The sequence below is a fragment of the Macrotis lagotis genome, chromosome 2, assembly GCF_037893015.1.
Source record: "Macrotis lagotis isolate mMagLag1 chromosome 2, bilby.v1.9.chrom.fasta, whole genome shotgun sequence".
Classification (NCBI taxonomy): Eukaryota; Metazoa; Chordata; class Mammalia; order Peramelemorphia; family Peramelidae; genus Macrotis; species Macrotis lagotis.
The window spans coordinates 226,960,829-226,973,043 of NC_133659.1; the positions used below are offsets into that span (position 1 = coordinate 226,960,829).

The following is a 12,215-nucleotide window of genomic DNA, read 5'->3' on the forward strand; positions in this document are numbered from 1 at the left end:
AAATTGATCACTTGCATTTGTATATCACTTTAAGTTTTGCAAAGCATCTTACATTATCTGTGTAGTAGGTGCTACTTTTGGTTTTTGTTTTCTTGGTTTTTATTACATGGCAATTGGGTTAAGTGACTTGCCTAAGGTCACACAGCTCAGTAATTATTGTCTGAAGTGGCATTTGAACTCGGGTCCTGATGACTCCAGGGCCTATGCTATGTAGCTGCCCCTGGTGCTAATTAATATTAAAATTATTACTACCACATACAGATGAGGAAACTGAGGTTCTGATAGGTATACATAATTAGCCCAGGATCAGAGAGTTAGGAAGGAGTTGAGCCTGGATAATACATTGTATCTTTCTGGCATATTCAAAAGTAAGTGATATATTGCTAAGGGCCCCAATGTTTTTCCCCTACTTGTCTTAAGTGAAAAGATGACTATAGGGTTGGATGGCTTTGGGGACTGACATTTGAAAAGAGGAAGATGTGTGGCCTTGGGCAAGCCACTTAACCCCATTGTCTTGCAAAAAAAAAAAAGAAAAGAGGGAGAGTGGTACATGGTGGCCCTGACAAAGGCAAAGATGAGGCTAGAGCCATCTGGACCAACTCCAGGCAGAAGACTATCCTCTTCATTCACCCTTTACTTGAAGACCCTTTGGCTACGATAGCATCAATTCCACTTTTGGAAGGCCTGCTGACATTAAATCAAATTTCACGTCACCCTAAAATCTGCTCTCTTGTAACTTCTACGGGTTGCAGACTATCATGAGTAAGTCATGATTGGTTGATTGAGATATTGGCTGGCTGCAGAGAGGAACAAACCAAACAATTTGGAAAGGAGGCCCTTTTCTTTCAAAGAGTTCATACTCTAGTTTTGGAGCCTTGATGTAGATCCACAAAGATACGAATGTGTAGCATCAATCAATACAATATGCGCCAGATACATCAATAGGGAAGCATCTACAACAAGGTAAAGACCGTCCTCTCCCTCTCTCTCTCTCTCTCTAAGAGCACGCCGTCTGATTCCAGGGACGACGGGGAAACAATGACGCAAAACGAGCTACATATTGGATACAGTTGGAGACCAGAAAGCGGACTTGGCGCTAATTCTTGTTGGGCTTTTTTGCTTTTTGTTTTTTTAGGTTTTTGCACGGCATACGCGATTAAGTGGCTCGCCCAAGGCCGCGGCTACATCATTATTAAGCGTCTGAGGCCAGATTTGAACCCGGGTCCTCCTGGCTCCAGGGCCGATGCTTTATCCTCTACGCCACCCGGCCGCCCCCCGGGAGTGGTTGCTGAAGGAAGGCAAAGTGAGGAAGGAGCACGGTGCAGAGGCTGTGGGTAGCTAGTGCGCAGGCCCAGGGCGGAGGGCCGGGGCGGCCTGCGGCCCGGGAGGACACTGGCGTAGAGATCACGTGCTCTGCGGCAAAGCGCAGGAAGGGGCGGGGGGCAGAGGGGAAGGAGGCGGCGGCGGCGGAGGAGGGCTCCGTGACGTGCGCGGGAACGGAAGCGCGTGCGGCCCGGAGCGGCCGACCGAAACGGGGAGGCTCCTCCTCTTAAAGGGGAAAGCGCCCTGGCCGGGGCCCGAGGAGCGCTCCGAGGGGACGGCGCCTTTAAGGGCCGCCGCTGACACGTGTTTGAAGCGGCGCCGGAGCCCCGGATGGTGCGTGTGAGGCCCCGCGAGCTGGGGAGCGCGCCGCGCCGCTCCTGACAGCCTGACAGACCCCGCGCCCAAGCCCCCCGGGTAGGTCGGGGCGGAGCGAGGGCGACGGTTGGCGGCGGCCGCGGGGGACGGTTGGGGGCCGGCCGCGGCGGGAGGGGCGGCCGCGGGGCCGGGAGCCTGGGGCAGGGGGGCGGCCCGGCGCAGCCCCGCTGCCCGCTCGGGGCCGCGGTGAGGGAGGCTCGCTTCGGCCGGGGGCCTGCGCCCCTTCCCCGGCGGGGGCGTCGAGGACCGACCGCGGTGGGGGAGGGAGGGCGGGACAGGGCCCCGAGGCGCCCCCTGGAAGAGCTGGGGTCTCCGCCCGCCCCCCTTCTTCCCGCGTGCTCCGCGTTGGGGGAGGGGAGCACCGCGCCCCGGACTCTGGGTCCCGTGACAGACTCCCCCGGGTGTTCCCCGGTGACCCCAGCGGCGCGCCCGCGTGCGCCCGCGTTTCTGACAGGGCACGTGCCGGGTTCTGCGTGCTCACCCCCCTTCTCGGGCTGCAGCCCCCCTCGCCGGACGTGGGCAAGGCTCTCTAGGGATCCAGGCTTGAAACTTCTCCTGGTGCCAGATTCCCTTAGTGCAGACGAAGTGCCAAAATCGATTCTGGGGGTGCTGGGGTGGTTGGTAGAGATCTCCCCTTCCTTGGACTCTGAGAAAGGCAACTTTTTGTGCTTGGGAAGATCCATGCCTTTAGGAACTAGATTTGTAGGAGAAATGGTTTGTTTAGTTTCTGGAGGTGTCTTTGGTGAGTTAAAGGGAATAAAGTTATAGGTTTATTATGCTTTTAGGGGGGCACTCTTTTAAAAAGAGGGATTTTTGTGGGAGGGAGAGAATAAGTGTTAAGTGCCTGCACTGCATGCACTAGATGTTCTTATAAACATTATCTTATTTTCTTTTAGGAAAGTAACCTTTCTCATGTGGTAAACATGTATTTCTAATCTTTTTTCCTAGTACATATTGCTTTTAAGGGGCAGTAGGCAGTATTCAGCTATTTTTAGGATGAGGTAGGTTTCTTCACTTTGCCAGAGCAGCTTCCTGGGGCAGTGCCAGGTAGCAGTATAAAATTAAGATGCAAGGTGGATATGGGAATGTCTTAAGTTGAGGAAGGGGAGTCTTGATTTGCCCTCCTTCCTGAAGAGTGATAGGAAAGTAGTAGTTTCCCATATTTTAAAGCTAGCCTTGGATAGGGTTTGTGCTTTTTCCATGTTGTTAATCCTCCCCCTGACTGCATGAAGCAGGTGGAAATATTTGACACATGGCAATTGGGAAAAGGACCAAGAAGTGTCAACCTTCAGCATATAGTCGTTTCTCAGTGTACCCTGGAGAGTAATATAGTCTTAAAAAGAGAATTGTTTTGTGAATTTAAATGGTGGATATTTTGAGTTTGCTAAGCTGAGCAATTTACTATTTGTAATTCAGGATCACAGCTTTTTTCTTTGAAATTTTATGCTTTAGAGATAAAGTGATATCCAGTATAGAATAATAGGATAACTTTATTTAAAACAATTCTTTGATGTGTAGAACATTTCCATATGATTTGATGTACAAAATTAAAATTGTAATTTTTAAAAAGCAGTTCTGATTTGACTTAAGAGAATGGTCATTTGTTGGTCAGTTGCTAAAGCTTCTGCTACAGTTTGTAAAACGTTGAAGTTGGATAATTATCTCTGTTAAGGTTCTTAAATCCAGGTTTGGAAAGGAAAAAACCTAGTTTTTCTTATCCTCATGGTGATGCATTATGTGGGTTTATCTACTTATTTTTATCTAGAATTCAACTGACTCACCTCCCTGAATTGCATGACTTAAATGAAATACTGCAAAATGCTTTACAAACTTTAACTCAACCACAGCAAATATCTTCTGATAGTCCTTTTATTTTCCAGGTACTCATTAATTGAAAGAACAAATTTGTTACTATATCTGTTAACTCTTAAGTCTTTTCTAGTGAAATTGATGGAAGATATGATTGACCTTGCTAATACTTTTAATACCTTGAAGCCTTCTTAGACAAAAGTTGAGGTGATCAAGGCAAGAATTTATATACAATCTTCACTGTATTCACATTTCATCTTCACCTCCATTAATTTTTGGATCGCCTTCATGATTTTAGCTTTCATATACATAGGAAATGATCAGTCCTTTTATGGTCCAAAATGGAAGTTATTGCTTAGAAGTGAATGGGGCAATGGGGGTTTCGTTTAATCATTTTCTGAGCATGTCTTGGTGTTCTTCATACTATGAATTCTGATGGTTGATAATGTTCTGTCCACCTGGCAGTTTTACTGACTTAAGAGGAAAAGGAAGAGGAGCTTCCTAATTCAAGGGCAGAGGAAAACATTTGGCTTACTGGACTAGTCGTCTTCCTCCATAACCCAATCAGATGCTGCTGAAGCAGCTGGTCTAGCTCCTGACATCCAAGGTACATATGTAAAGATTTCTGTACATTTTGTTTTTTACTTTGACTTTTTTGCATGTGAGCCTGCACTGTTGAGGGCTTTTGAAGACTTTCCCCTAGCCAGAATAGATGTCTTTATAAGCAAAATCAGAGAATTCAGACTTAATAAGTTTAGATCTATATTCTGTGTATATATACACATACAATCGCAGATACTATGTCTGTATAGGGAGTTCCAAAAGTTTTTAGTGTGGTTTTAAGCTACTAAAACTTCACAGTCTTTTAAAATAAGGTAAGAAGAACAGTGGCACTGGAGTCAGGAAGACCTGAGTTCAAATGTGACCTCAGACCCTTAGGCAAGTCATTTAAACCCACTACCACCCCAAAACCAAAAAAGTTCCCCCCAAAACTAGATAACGTGACAAAAGAAATCTATATAAAAATAGATCATACATGTTACTATATTCTAGCTTGACCAAGAGGTATCATTGAAATGGAGGGTATTTAATTGGTGTTTGTAATATCAAACTGGATTCCTGAGTTCAAAGGAATTTCTTAGTATAGATTTTCCTCAATTTTTTTCTAAGTATAATTCAAGGAGTTCTTGAATCCCAACTAGTATGTTCCACTATAAGTGACAAAGTTAGGTGATAGTTGGTAAATTCATTTATTCTCTGAACAGGATGATGAAAAGAGAAAGAATAGAGAAAAATAGAACCATGTTCTAGAGTTTATTAGGTCATGGGTATCTGATTAATTTATATGTTTTATTTGACAAGGAGATTTTTTTGGGGATAGATTTATTTAAATATAGCCTTTTTGTTGTTGTAATCCCAATTGCCAATCCTATCGAATCTTATTCCCACTCTTTTTTTTGGTGGAATTAGTGCTAAATAACTATAAACAGATTTGTACTTTTTTGTTTCAAATTGACCAATTTCTGTCTAGAGATCACTGTACTCCCCACAGATTTAGCTTCTCTATTTCTGAAAATTTTTGAAGATTGAAGAATGTTCATTTTGAAATCTGTTCATTGGGTTATTTTTCTTCCCTACCTTTATTGAAGCTTCTGATTAAATTTGTTACTCTTGTTTACATTAATTTTGTAGGATGATAAATGCTGATCCTAGATAGTTTTTTCAGGTGGTTCCTTAATAATCTTTTGAGGAAAGTTTAAGGGAAATGACTTCTTCTTAGTGAGGAATAATTTATTATTCTGTCTCTCTACCCTTTTATTTTCAGTGATGCACCATGCCAATTGTTGATAAGCTAAAGGAAGCTCTGAAACCTGGACGAAAGGAATCAACAGATGATGGAGATCTGGGGAAACTCCTGGCTTCTTCTGCTAAAAAGGTCCTCCTACAGAAGATAGAATTTGAGCCTGCAAGCAAAAGCTTCTCTTACCAGTTGGAGTCCTTAAAGAGCAAATATGTGCTATTGAACCCCAAAACAGAGGGTGCTAGTCGCCACAAGAATTGTGATGAGGCACAGATCAAGAGACAGGGTAAATAGTATATTGGAAAAAAAGTATGGGTCAGAGAATGATGGATATGAATAGGGTCTCTACCCTGCTTAGTAGAAATAATTATATTTGCTACAAGGGAAAATGAAGAGATGGAAGTTTAGGTTTCTCAGAGCCCCTACCTTTGTAGGTGAATGACTTTTTGTCAGTTTTTCCTTTTTTTCTGTGGTTTTTTTTTGTAATTTAGATAAGATACTTAATTTCAAAGGATTTTCTTGTTACTCTGTATATCACTCATTTCCTTTACTTTTTCAGGTAGTGATCATGGGTTTGAAAGCTGTAGTGATGGTGTTCCAGCCCCTCAGAAAGTTCTCTTTCCTCTGGATCGGCTATCTTTGAAGTGGGAGCGCATTTACCGAGTTGGAGCAGGTCTCCACAATCTAGGCAATACTTGCTTCTTGAACTCCACCATACAGTGTTTGACCTACACACCCCCTCTAGCCAACTACTTGCTTTCCAAGGAACACACTCGGAACTGTGAGTATAATTTTGTGGCATAGGAACAACTTTTTCCCAAATTTGATAATGTAGCTACATTGAGGTCATAGCTCTGCAATTATTTTTTTTTGTTTGTTTGTTTTTTTGCAATATGGCAGTGATCCATCTGAGCATATAGATTAACCAGAATTTATCCTTGAACATAAGTGCTTTTATTTTGTGAAATTCAGAAAATAAAACAAATTAAATCTCATACTCTGCACAATCTGTTACTTATTCTACATGAAAATGACTGTTCTGAAAATCAATCAGTGGCATTAGGAGGATGCTTGGAAGATTAACTCATACAGTATTTTGTGGTGAATTGAGATTGGTTTGGTGTTTTTTGTTTCTATTTTATCTTGAGTTTAGTAATTGAGAAAAAGAATGCTTTCTTTTTATTAATGTTGACTTCTTGAGGTTTGTGCTCTATTTATAGGAGTTTGCAATACTGTTCTAAATAGTTTAAAAGTGTTGACAGTCCAACCTGTGTTGTAGAACTTATGTTCTGTGTCTCATGGTTCAGAATTAGTTGAAAAGATGAATAGAATGCTAGATTTAAGACCTTAGTTAAACTTCTAGTACCTCATAGTAACAAGCTTACTGAAAGTATATGACAATATAACTCCACGAAGTTCTCACAATGCTAATCGTAATCACTATAAATCTTGATGTCATAACCCATTAATCAAATAAAATGAAATTTTAAAATGGAGAAAATTTTTTATCAGCTAATACTTTATTTTTTTAAATTTTGAGTTTCAAATTCTGTCCTTCCAACACCCCTTCTCCACTCATTGAGGAAGCAAGTAATATGATACCCATTATGATACCTGTTAAATCATACAAAACATTTCTTGGTTTTTAATTTTTTTAATTTTTAATTATTTAGTGTTTTATTTTTCCTCAGTTACATGTAAAAAACAAATTCTCTTCCTCCCTCCCCACTCCCCCTCATTGAGTTATCTGATATAGGTTACAACTGTATAGTTATGAAAAAATATTCCCATAATAGTCATGTTGTGAAAGAAAACAAAGACACTTCCCTCCCCTCATTAATCCCCCCCAAAAAAAAAACCTCAAGAAAAAGGTTAAAAAGGTATTAAAAAAGGATGCAGCAATCTGTATTTTGAAAATTTATCAACTCTTTTCTCTTGGGATTGATAGTATCCTCCATCATAAGTTCTTCAAAGTTGTCTTTGGTCATTATAATGCTGAGAAAAACTAAGGTTAATCATCTGATAATATTGCTGTTACTTTGTATGTAGTATATTTCACTTTGTATCAGCTCATGTAAATCTTAGCAAGTTTTTCTGAGAGCAACCTACTAATCTTTTCTTATGGAAGAATAGCTTTCCATCAAAATGATAAACCACAATTTGTGCAGCCATTTCCCAACTAATGGCTTCCTTTCAGTTTCCAATTCCTTGACAACAGGAGAGAGCTGCCACAAATATCCTTGAACATATAGGTCCTTTTTCTTTTTGTTTTTCATTTCTTTTGGGATACAGACCTATTAGTGAAATTGTTAGATCAAAGGCTATGCATGGTTTTATAGTTCTTTAGATAGAGTTCCCAATTGCTTTACAGAAAGGTTATTTAAATCAGTTCACAATTACATCAACGGTGCATTAATGTCTCGTTATCTCTACATCCTCTCCAGTATTTATCGTTTTCTTTTTTCTGTCCTGTTAGCCATTCTAATAGGTATGATTGTTTTAATTTGCATTTCTTCAATGAAGAGTGCTTTAGAGCATTTTTTATATGACGATAGTATTGAAAATTGTATGTATCCTTTTATCATTCGTCAGTTTGGGAAATAACTTATTTATAAAGATTTGACTCAGTTCTCTAAATGTTTTGAAATTACTTTAATATCCATGTTACCTTTTAGGCTGATCTAGAGTCCTTCCTTATCTCTTTTAACTCTATTTTTGCAGCTGCTTTGTCTGAGATAAGGATTGCAACCCCTGCTTTTTTCACTTCAGCCAAATCAAAATATATTTTGCTCCAACCCTTTACTTTTATTCTATATGTATCTCTTTGTTTCAAATAAGTTTCTTGTAAGCAACATATTGTAGGATTCTGGTTTTTAATTCACTCTGCTATTCGCTTACATTTTAAGGGAGAGTTCATCCCATTCACATTCAAAGTTATAATTACTAACTCTTTATTGCCCTCCATGCTATCTTCCCTCTGTTTGTATTTTTCCCCTTTTCCCCTTTATCCATATTCCCTAGTATTTTGTTTCTGAATACCGCCATCTTCAGTGTTTTCCCGCCTATATCACCCCCCTCCCATTTCTTTCCCCCTTTCCCCTTCCTTCCCTTCAGTTAGTTCCCCCTTTTCTCCCCCCATCCCCCCTCTTTTCCCCCTTTTAATACTTGAAAAGTAACTTAACGTTTTGTTTTGTTTTTTTTAGGTTTTTTTTTTAGGTTTTTGCAAGGCAAATAAGTTAAGTGGCTTGCCCAAGGCCACACAGCTAGGTAATTATTAAGTGTCTGAGGCCGAATTTGAACCCAGGTACTCCTGACTCCAGGGCTGGTGCTTTATCCACTGCACCACCTAGCCACCCCTAAAATAAGTTTCTTAACTTAACTGAATGTGTGTAAGTTAACTTTAAGCCAAGTCTGATGAGATGAAGATTTAGGCTGTTCTCACCCCCTCCCTTCTTCCCCTCTATTACAATAGGTCTTTTGTACCTCTTGATATAATGAGATTTACCCATTCAATCTCTTCCATCCTCCCATCTCCTTACTGTCCCCCTTTTTTAAGGAGGTTTTGTTTTTAAATCATTCTATCTGAGTTACAGTGTCCACTTCTGGCTAAGTATAGTCTCTCTAATAGAGTTAAAATTCTCAAGAGTTATTAGAATCTCTAAGGTAGGGATTTAACTTGTTTCATCTTATTGGATAGCAGTTTTTTTTCCCTTTCCTTTTTTTTTTTAAACATTTTCATGTGTCTCTTGAGCCTCCTGTTTGATGTCCAAATTTTCTATTTAGCTCTGGTTTTTTCCTCAGGAAATGATGGAAGTGTCCCAGTTCATTAAATGTCCATCTTTTCCCCTGGAAGAGAAGGCTCAGCTTTGCCGGATAGTGCCTGGCCGCATTCCAAGCTCCCTTGCTCTTTGGAATATCTCATTCCAAGCCCTTTGATCACTTAATGTTGATGAAGCCAGGTCCTGCATAATCCTTACTGTGACTCCTTGGTATTTAAATTGTTTCTTTCTGGCTACTTGCAGGATTTTCTCTTTTATCTGATAGTTCTGGAATTTGACCACATTTCTTGGTGTTTTCATTTTAGGATCTCTTTCCGGAGGGGATCAATGTATTCTTTCAATAACTATTTTGCCCTCTGGTTCCATGATATCAGGGCAGTTTTCCATTACCAAATCCTGTAATATTAAGTCCAGGCTTTTTTCCTCTTCAATGTTTTTAGAAAGTCCAATAATTCTCAGGTTGTCCCTTCTCTATCAGTTCTCAAGGTCAGTGATTTTGCTGATGAGGTATTTTACATTTTCTCCTATATTTTTTCAATCTTTTGCTTTTGTTTAACAGAATCTTGTTGTCTCATGAAGTCATTAGTTTCCACAGATTCCATTCTTTTTTTTTTTTAGAGAAAAATTTTCTTCATTTACCTTTTGAAACTCCTTTTCCAATCGGCCAATTCTATTTTTGAAGGAGTTTTCCATTTGCCTAATTGATGACTTGAGAGAATTCTTTTCTTTTTTTTTTTCTGTCCAATTGTATTTTCCATTGTTTTCTTGTTGCAATGTGTTAATTTTCTTTCTTTTCCAATTGATTTTTAAACTACTTCCTGATTTCTTCCAGGAAGTCTTTCTGGGCTGGAGGCCAATTCATATTCTCAGAAGTGCTAGATCTTTCTGGGTTAGAATCTGGTACTTCTAAGTATTTCTCCATGGGTCCCCCTTTTCTCTGGTTTTTCTTCATTTTTCTAGGATCTTGTGTTGGGGGGGGTCTGGCTTTCAGAGGTTTGCTTTTGAAGATCCTTGTTCACTTCACTTGGCTTAGTATTCCAAGGGCCAGCCAGTAGGAGGCACTAGTTACTTTCTCTGGAGTGATTGAAGCCCTCTTCCAATCCTGGAGGGAGGGAGGAGGGGCAGCAGGGTCTGAGTTGACCTTAAACAATAGGCTGGAAGCCAATCTCCCTTTCAGCTGACTGGGCTCCTTAGTCCACACCCGTTTTGGGGGGGATGGGGGCAGGGAGCTGGGACTGCTACCATTTGTTCCTGGAAGAATGTGTAGAGTTCAGACCCTGCACCAAACTGGACAATTTCCAGGCCACAAACCTCCTCACCCCTTGGCCAGAAACTTAGCAGCTAAAGTTGTTTCTCCACCCGCCTCTCAGAGACTAACATTGGTCTTTTGGCCTCCCCCCCCCCCCTCTTTTTCTGGGTTTTGTTGATTGAGTTTATGTTTCTGTTAAGAGGTTTCTTTCATTATTTTTGAAGGGGCACAGGGAGTGCTTAACAGAGTTCCTTTCTTAGCTCTGCCATCTTGGCCTGAGGTTTTTCTTGGGGATAGGATGTGCTCCAATCCCTCCCCCCCTTGCCACCTCCTGGCAGGCTGGAAGAGAAGGTGCAAGGTACTCTCCCAAGGAATTTGAGAATCGATAATTTCTTTAAAGATAATGTCTGGGGGGTGCACCTAGGTGAAACTGTGGATAGAGCACCGGCCCTGGAGTCAGAAGTGCCTGAGTTCATATCTGGCCTCAGACACTTAATAATTACCTAGCTGTGTGGCCTTGGGGCAAGCCACTTAACCCCATTTGCCTTGCAAAAACAAAACAAAAAAAAAGATAATGTTTGAAATTTTTTTTTAATCAGCTTTCAGGTTGTCTAATAATTTTTAAATTATCTCTCTGTATCTATTTTCCAGATTAGTTGTTTTTCTGGTGAGTTATTTCATATTTTCTTCCATTTTCATTCTTTTGATTTCTCATAAAGTCTTTAGCATCAATTTGATCAATTCTAATTGTTAAGGAATTATTTTCTTTAGTGAATTTTTCTGCCTACTTTTCCATTTGACTAATTCTCCTTTTTAAAGAGTTTTGCCATAAGTGAATTTTTATGCCTCTTTTCCATTTGACCAGTTCTGCTTTTTAAGGAATTTTTCTCCTCATTGACTTTTTGGAATTTAACTTTTTATTAAAATAGGGTTCTGTTTCCAGGGCAGAACTATTCTGAGCTTCTGGGTTTTTATATAACTGTTTTCAATGATATTTCTGGGGACCTGTAAGTTTTCAGTTCTTTCAAAATTGTTTGATCTAAGGAGAGGTGTTTACTACTCTCATAGCCTGTATTCTGCTCTGTGAGTGATTATAAGTACTTTTTTCTGCTGGAAAAGTCCCTTTCTCTACTTTGGCCCCAGGCTCTAGTGTACTACTGCTCCTCCTCATCCTGAGACCACCCCCCAGGACTGGGACCAGGATCTGAGTGGGGCAAAAGCAACAGCCTCCTGCCTCAGTGCTAACAAAGATACCCCTGTAATCTTATTTTGACCCATTGTTTCAGTACCCTTAACATCTGTGAGCTGAGAGCTGCTGGTGCTAGTGCTGGTGCTCTTTCAGTGGCTCCAAAAAGCCTGCTTCTGGTTTGCTGGGGGTAGGGGCTGTGCTGGCACAACCTGCACTTCTCTCATCCTGGTGCAACAGATCTTTCAACTGTTATTGTATTGGACTAGAAAATTTTTGTAGATTCTGTTGTTGTAGAATTTGTTTAGTGTCATTATTTAAAGATATTTAGATAATTTGGGGGGGAGAGCTGGACAAGTCCCTGCCTTTACTCCACTGTCTTGATTCCATCTCCCCTAGTCATTTTTTAATTTATTTAAGGCAGTGGGGTTAAGTGACTTGCCTAAGGTCACACAGCTAGGCAATTATTAAGTGTCTGAGGCTGAATTTGATCTTGGTTACTCCTGACTCGGGTCAGTGCTCTATCCACTGCCCCACCTAGCTGCAGTATTCCATCACAAATTTTTCAACCATTCTCCAATTCTTTGTCACCACAAAAGAGCTACAGTTTTTGTATATAATAGGTCCTTTTCCTTTGTTCTTTTAGAGATACAGAACTAGTAGTGATCAAAGAGTATGCAGTTATATATCCTT

The 12,215-nt window shown here is 40.6% G+C and overlaps 1 protein-coding gene across 4 annotated transcripts in view; it reads left to right on the forward strand.

Annotated features, from left to right (window-relative positions):
* Positions 1–1,631: 1,631 nt before the first annotated feature.
* Positions 1,632–12,215, forward strand: part of USP36 (ubiquitin specific peptidase 36) — a 42,161-nt gene continuing 31,577 nt past the window's right edge. For 3 of the 4 annotated variants that reach the window (XM_074225028.1, XM_074225031.1, XM_074225030.1), the window contains exons 1-4: positions 1,632–1,737; positions 3,973–4,114; positions 5,333–5,594; positions 5,868–6,089. In XM_074225028.1, the coding sequence (XP_074081129.1) occupies positions 5,342–5,594; positions 5,868–6,089 (475 nt within the window). In that variant the 5' untranslated portion in view covers positions 1,632–1,737; positions 3,973–4,114; positions 5,333–5,341. Of the gene's footprint in view, positions 1,738–1,861; positions 1,885–3,972; positions 4,115–5,332; positions 5,595–5,867; positions 6,090–12,215 lie in introns of those variants that run through there. The other variant, XM_074225029.1, reaches the window with a different exon arrangement.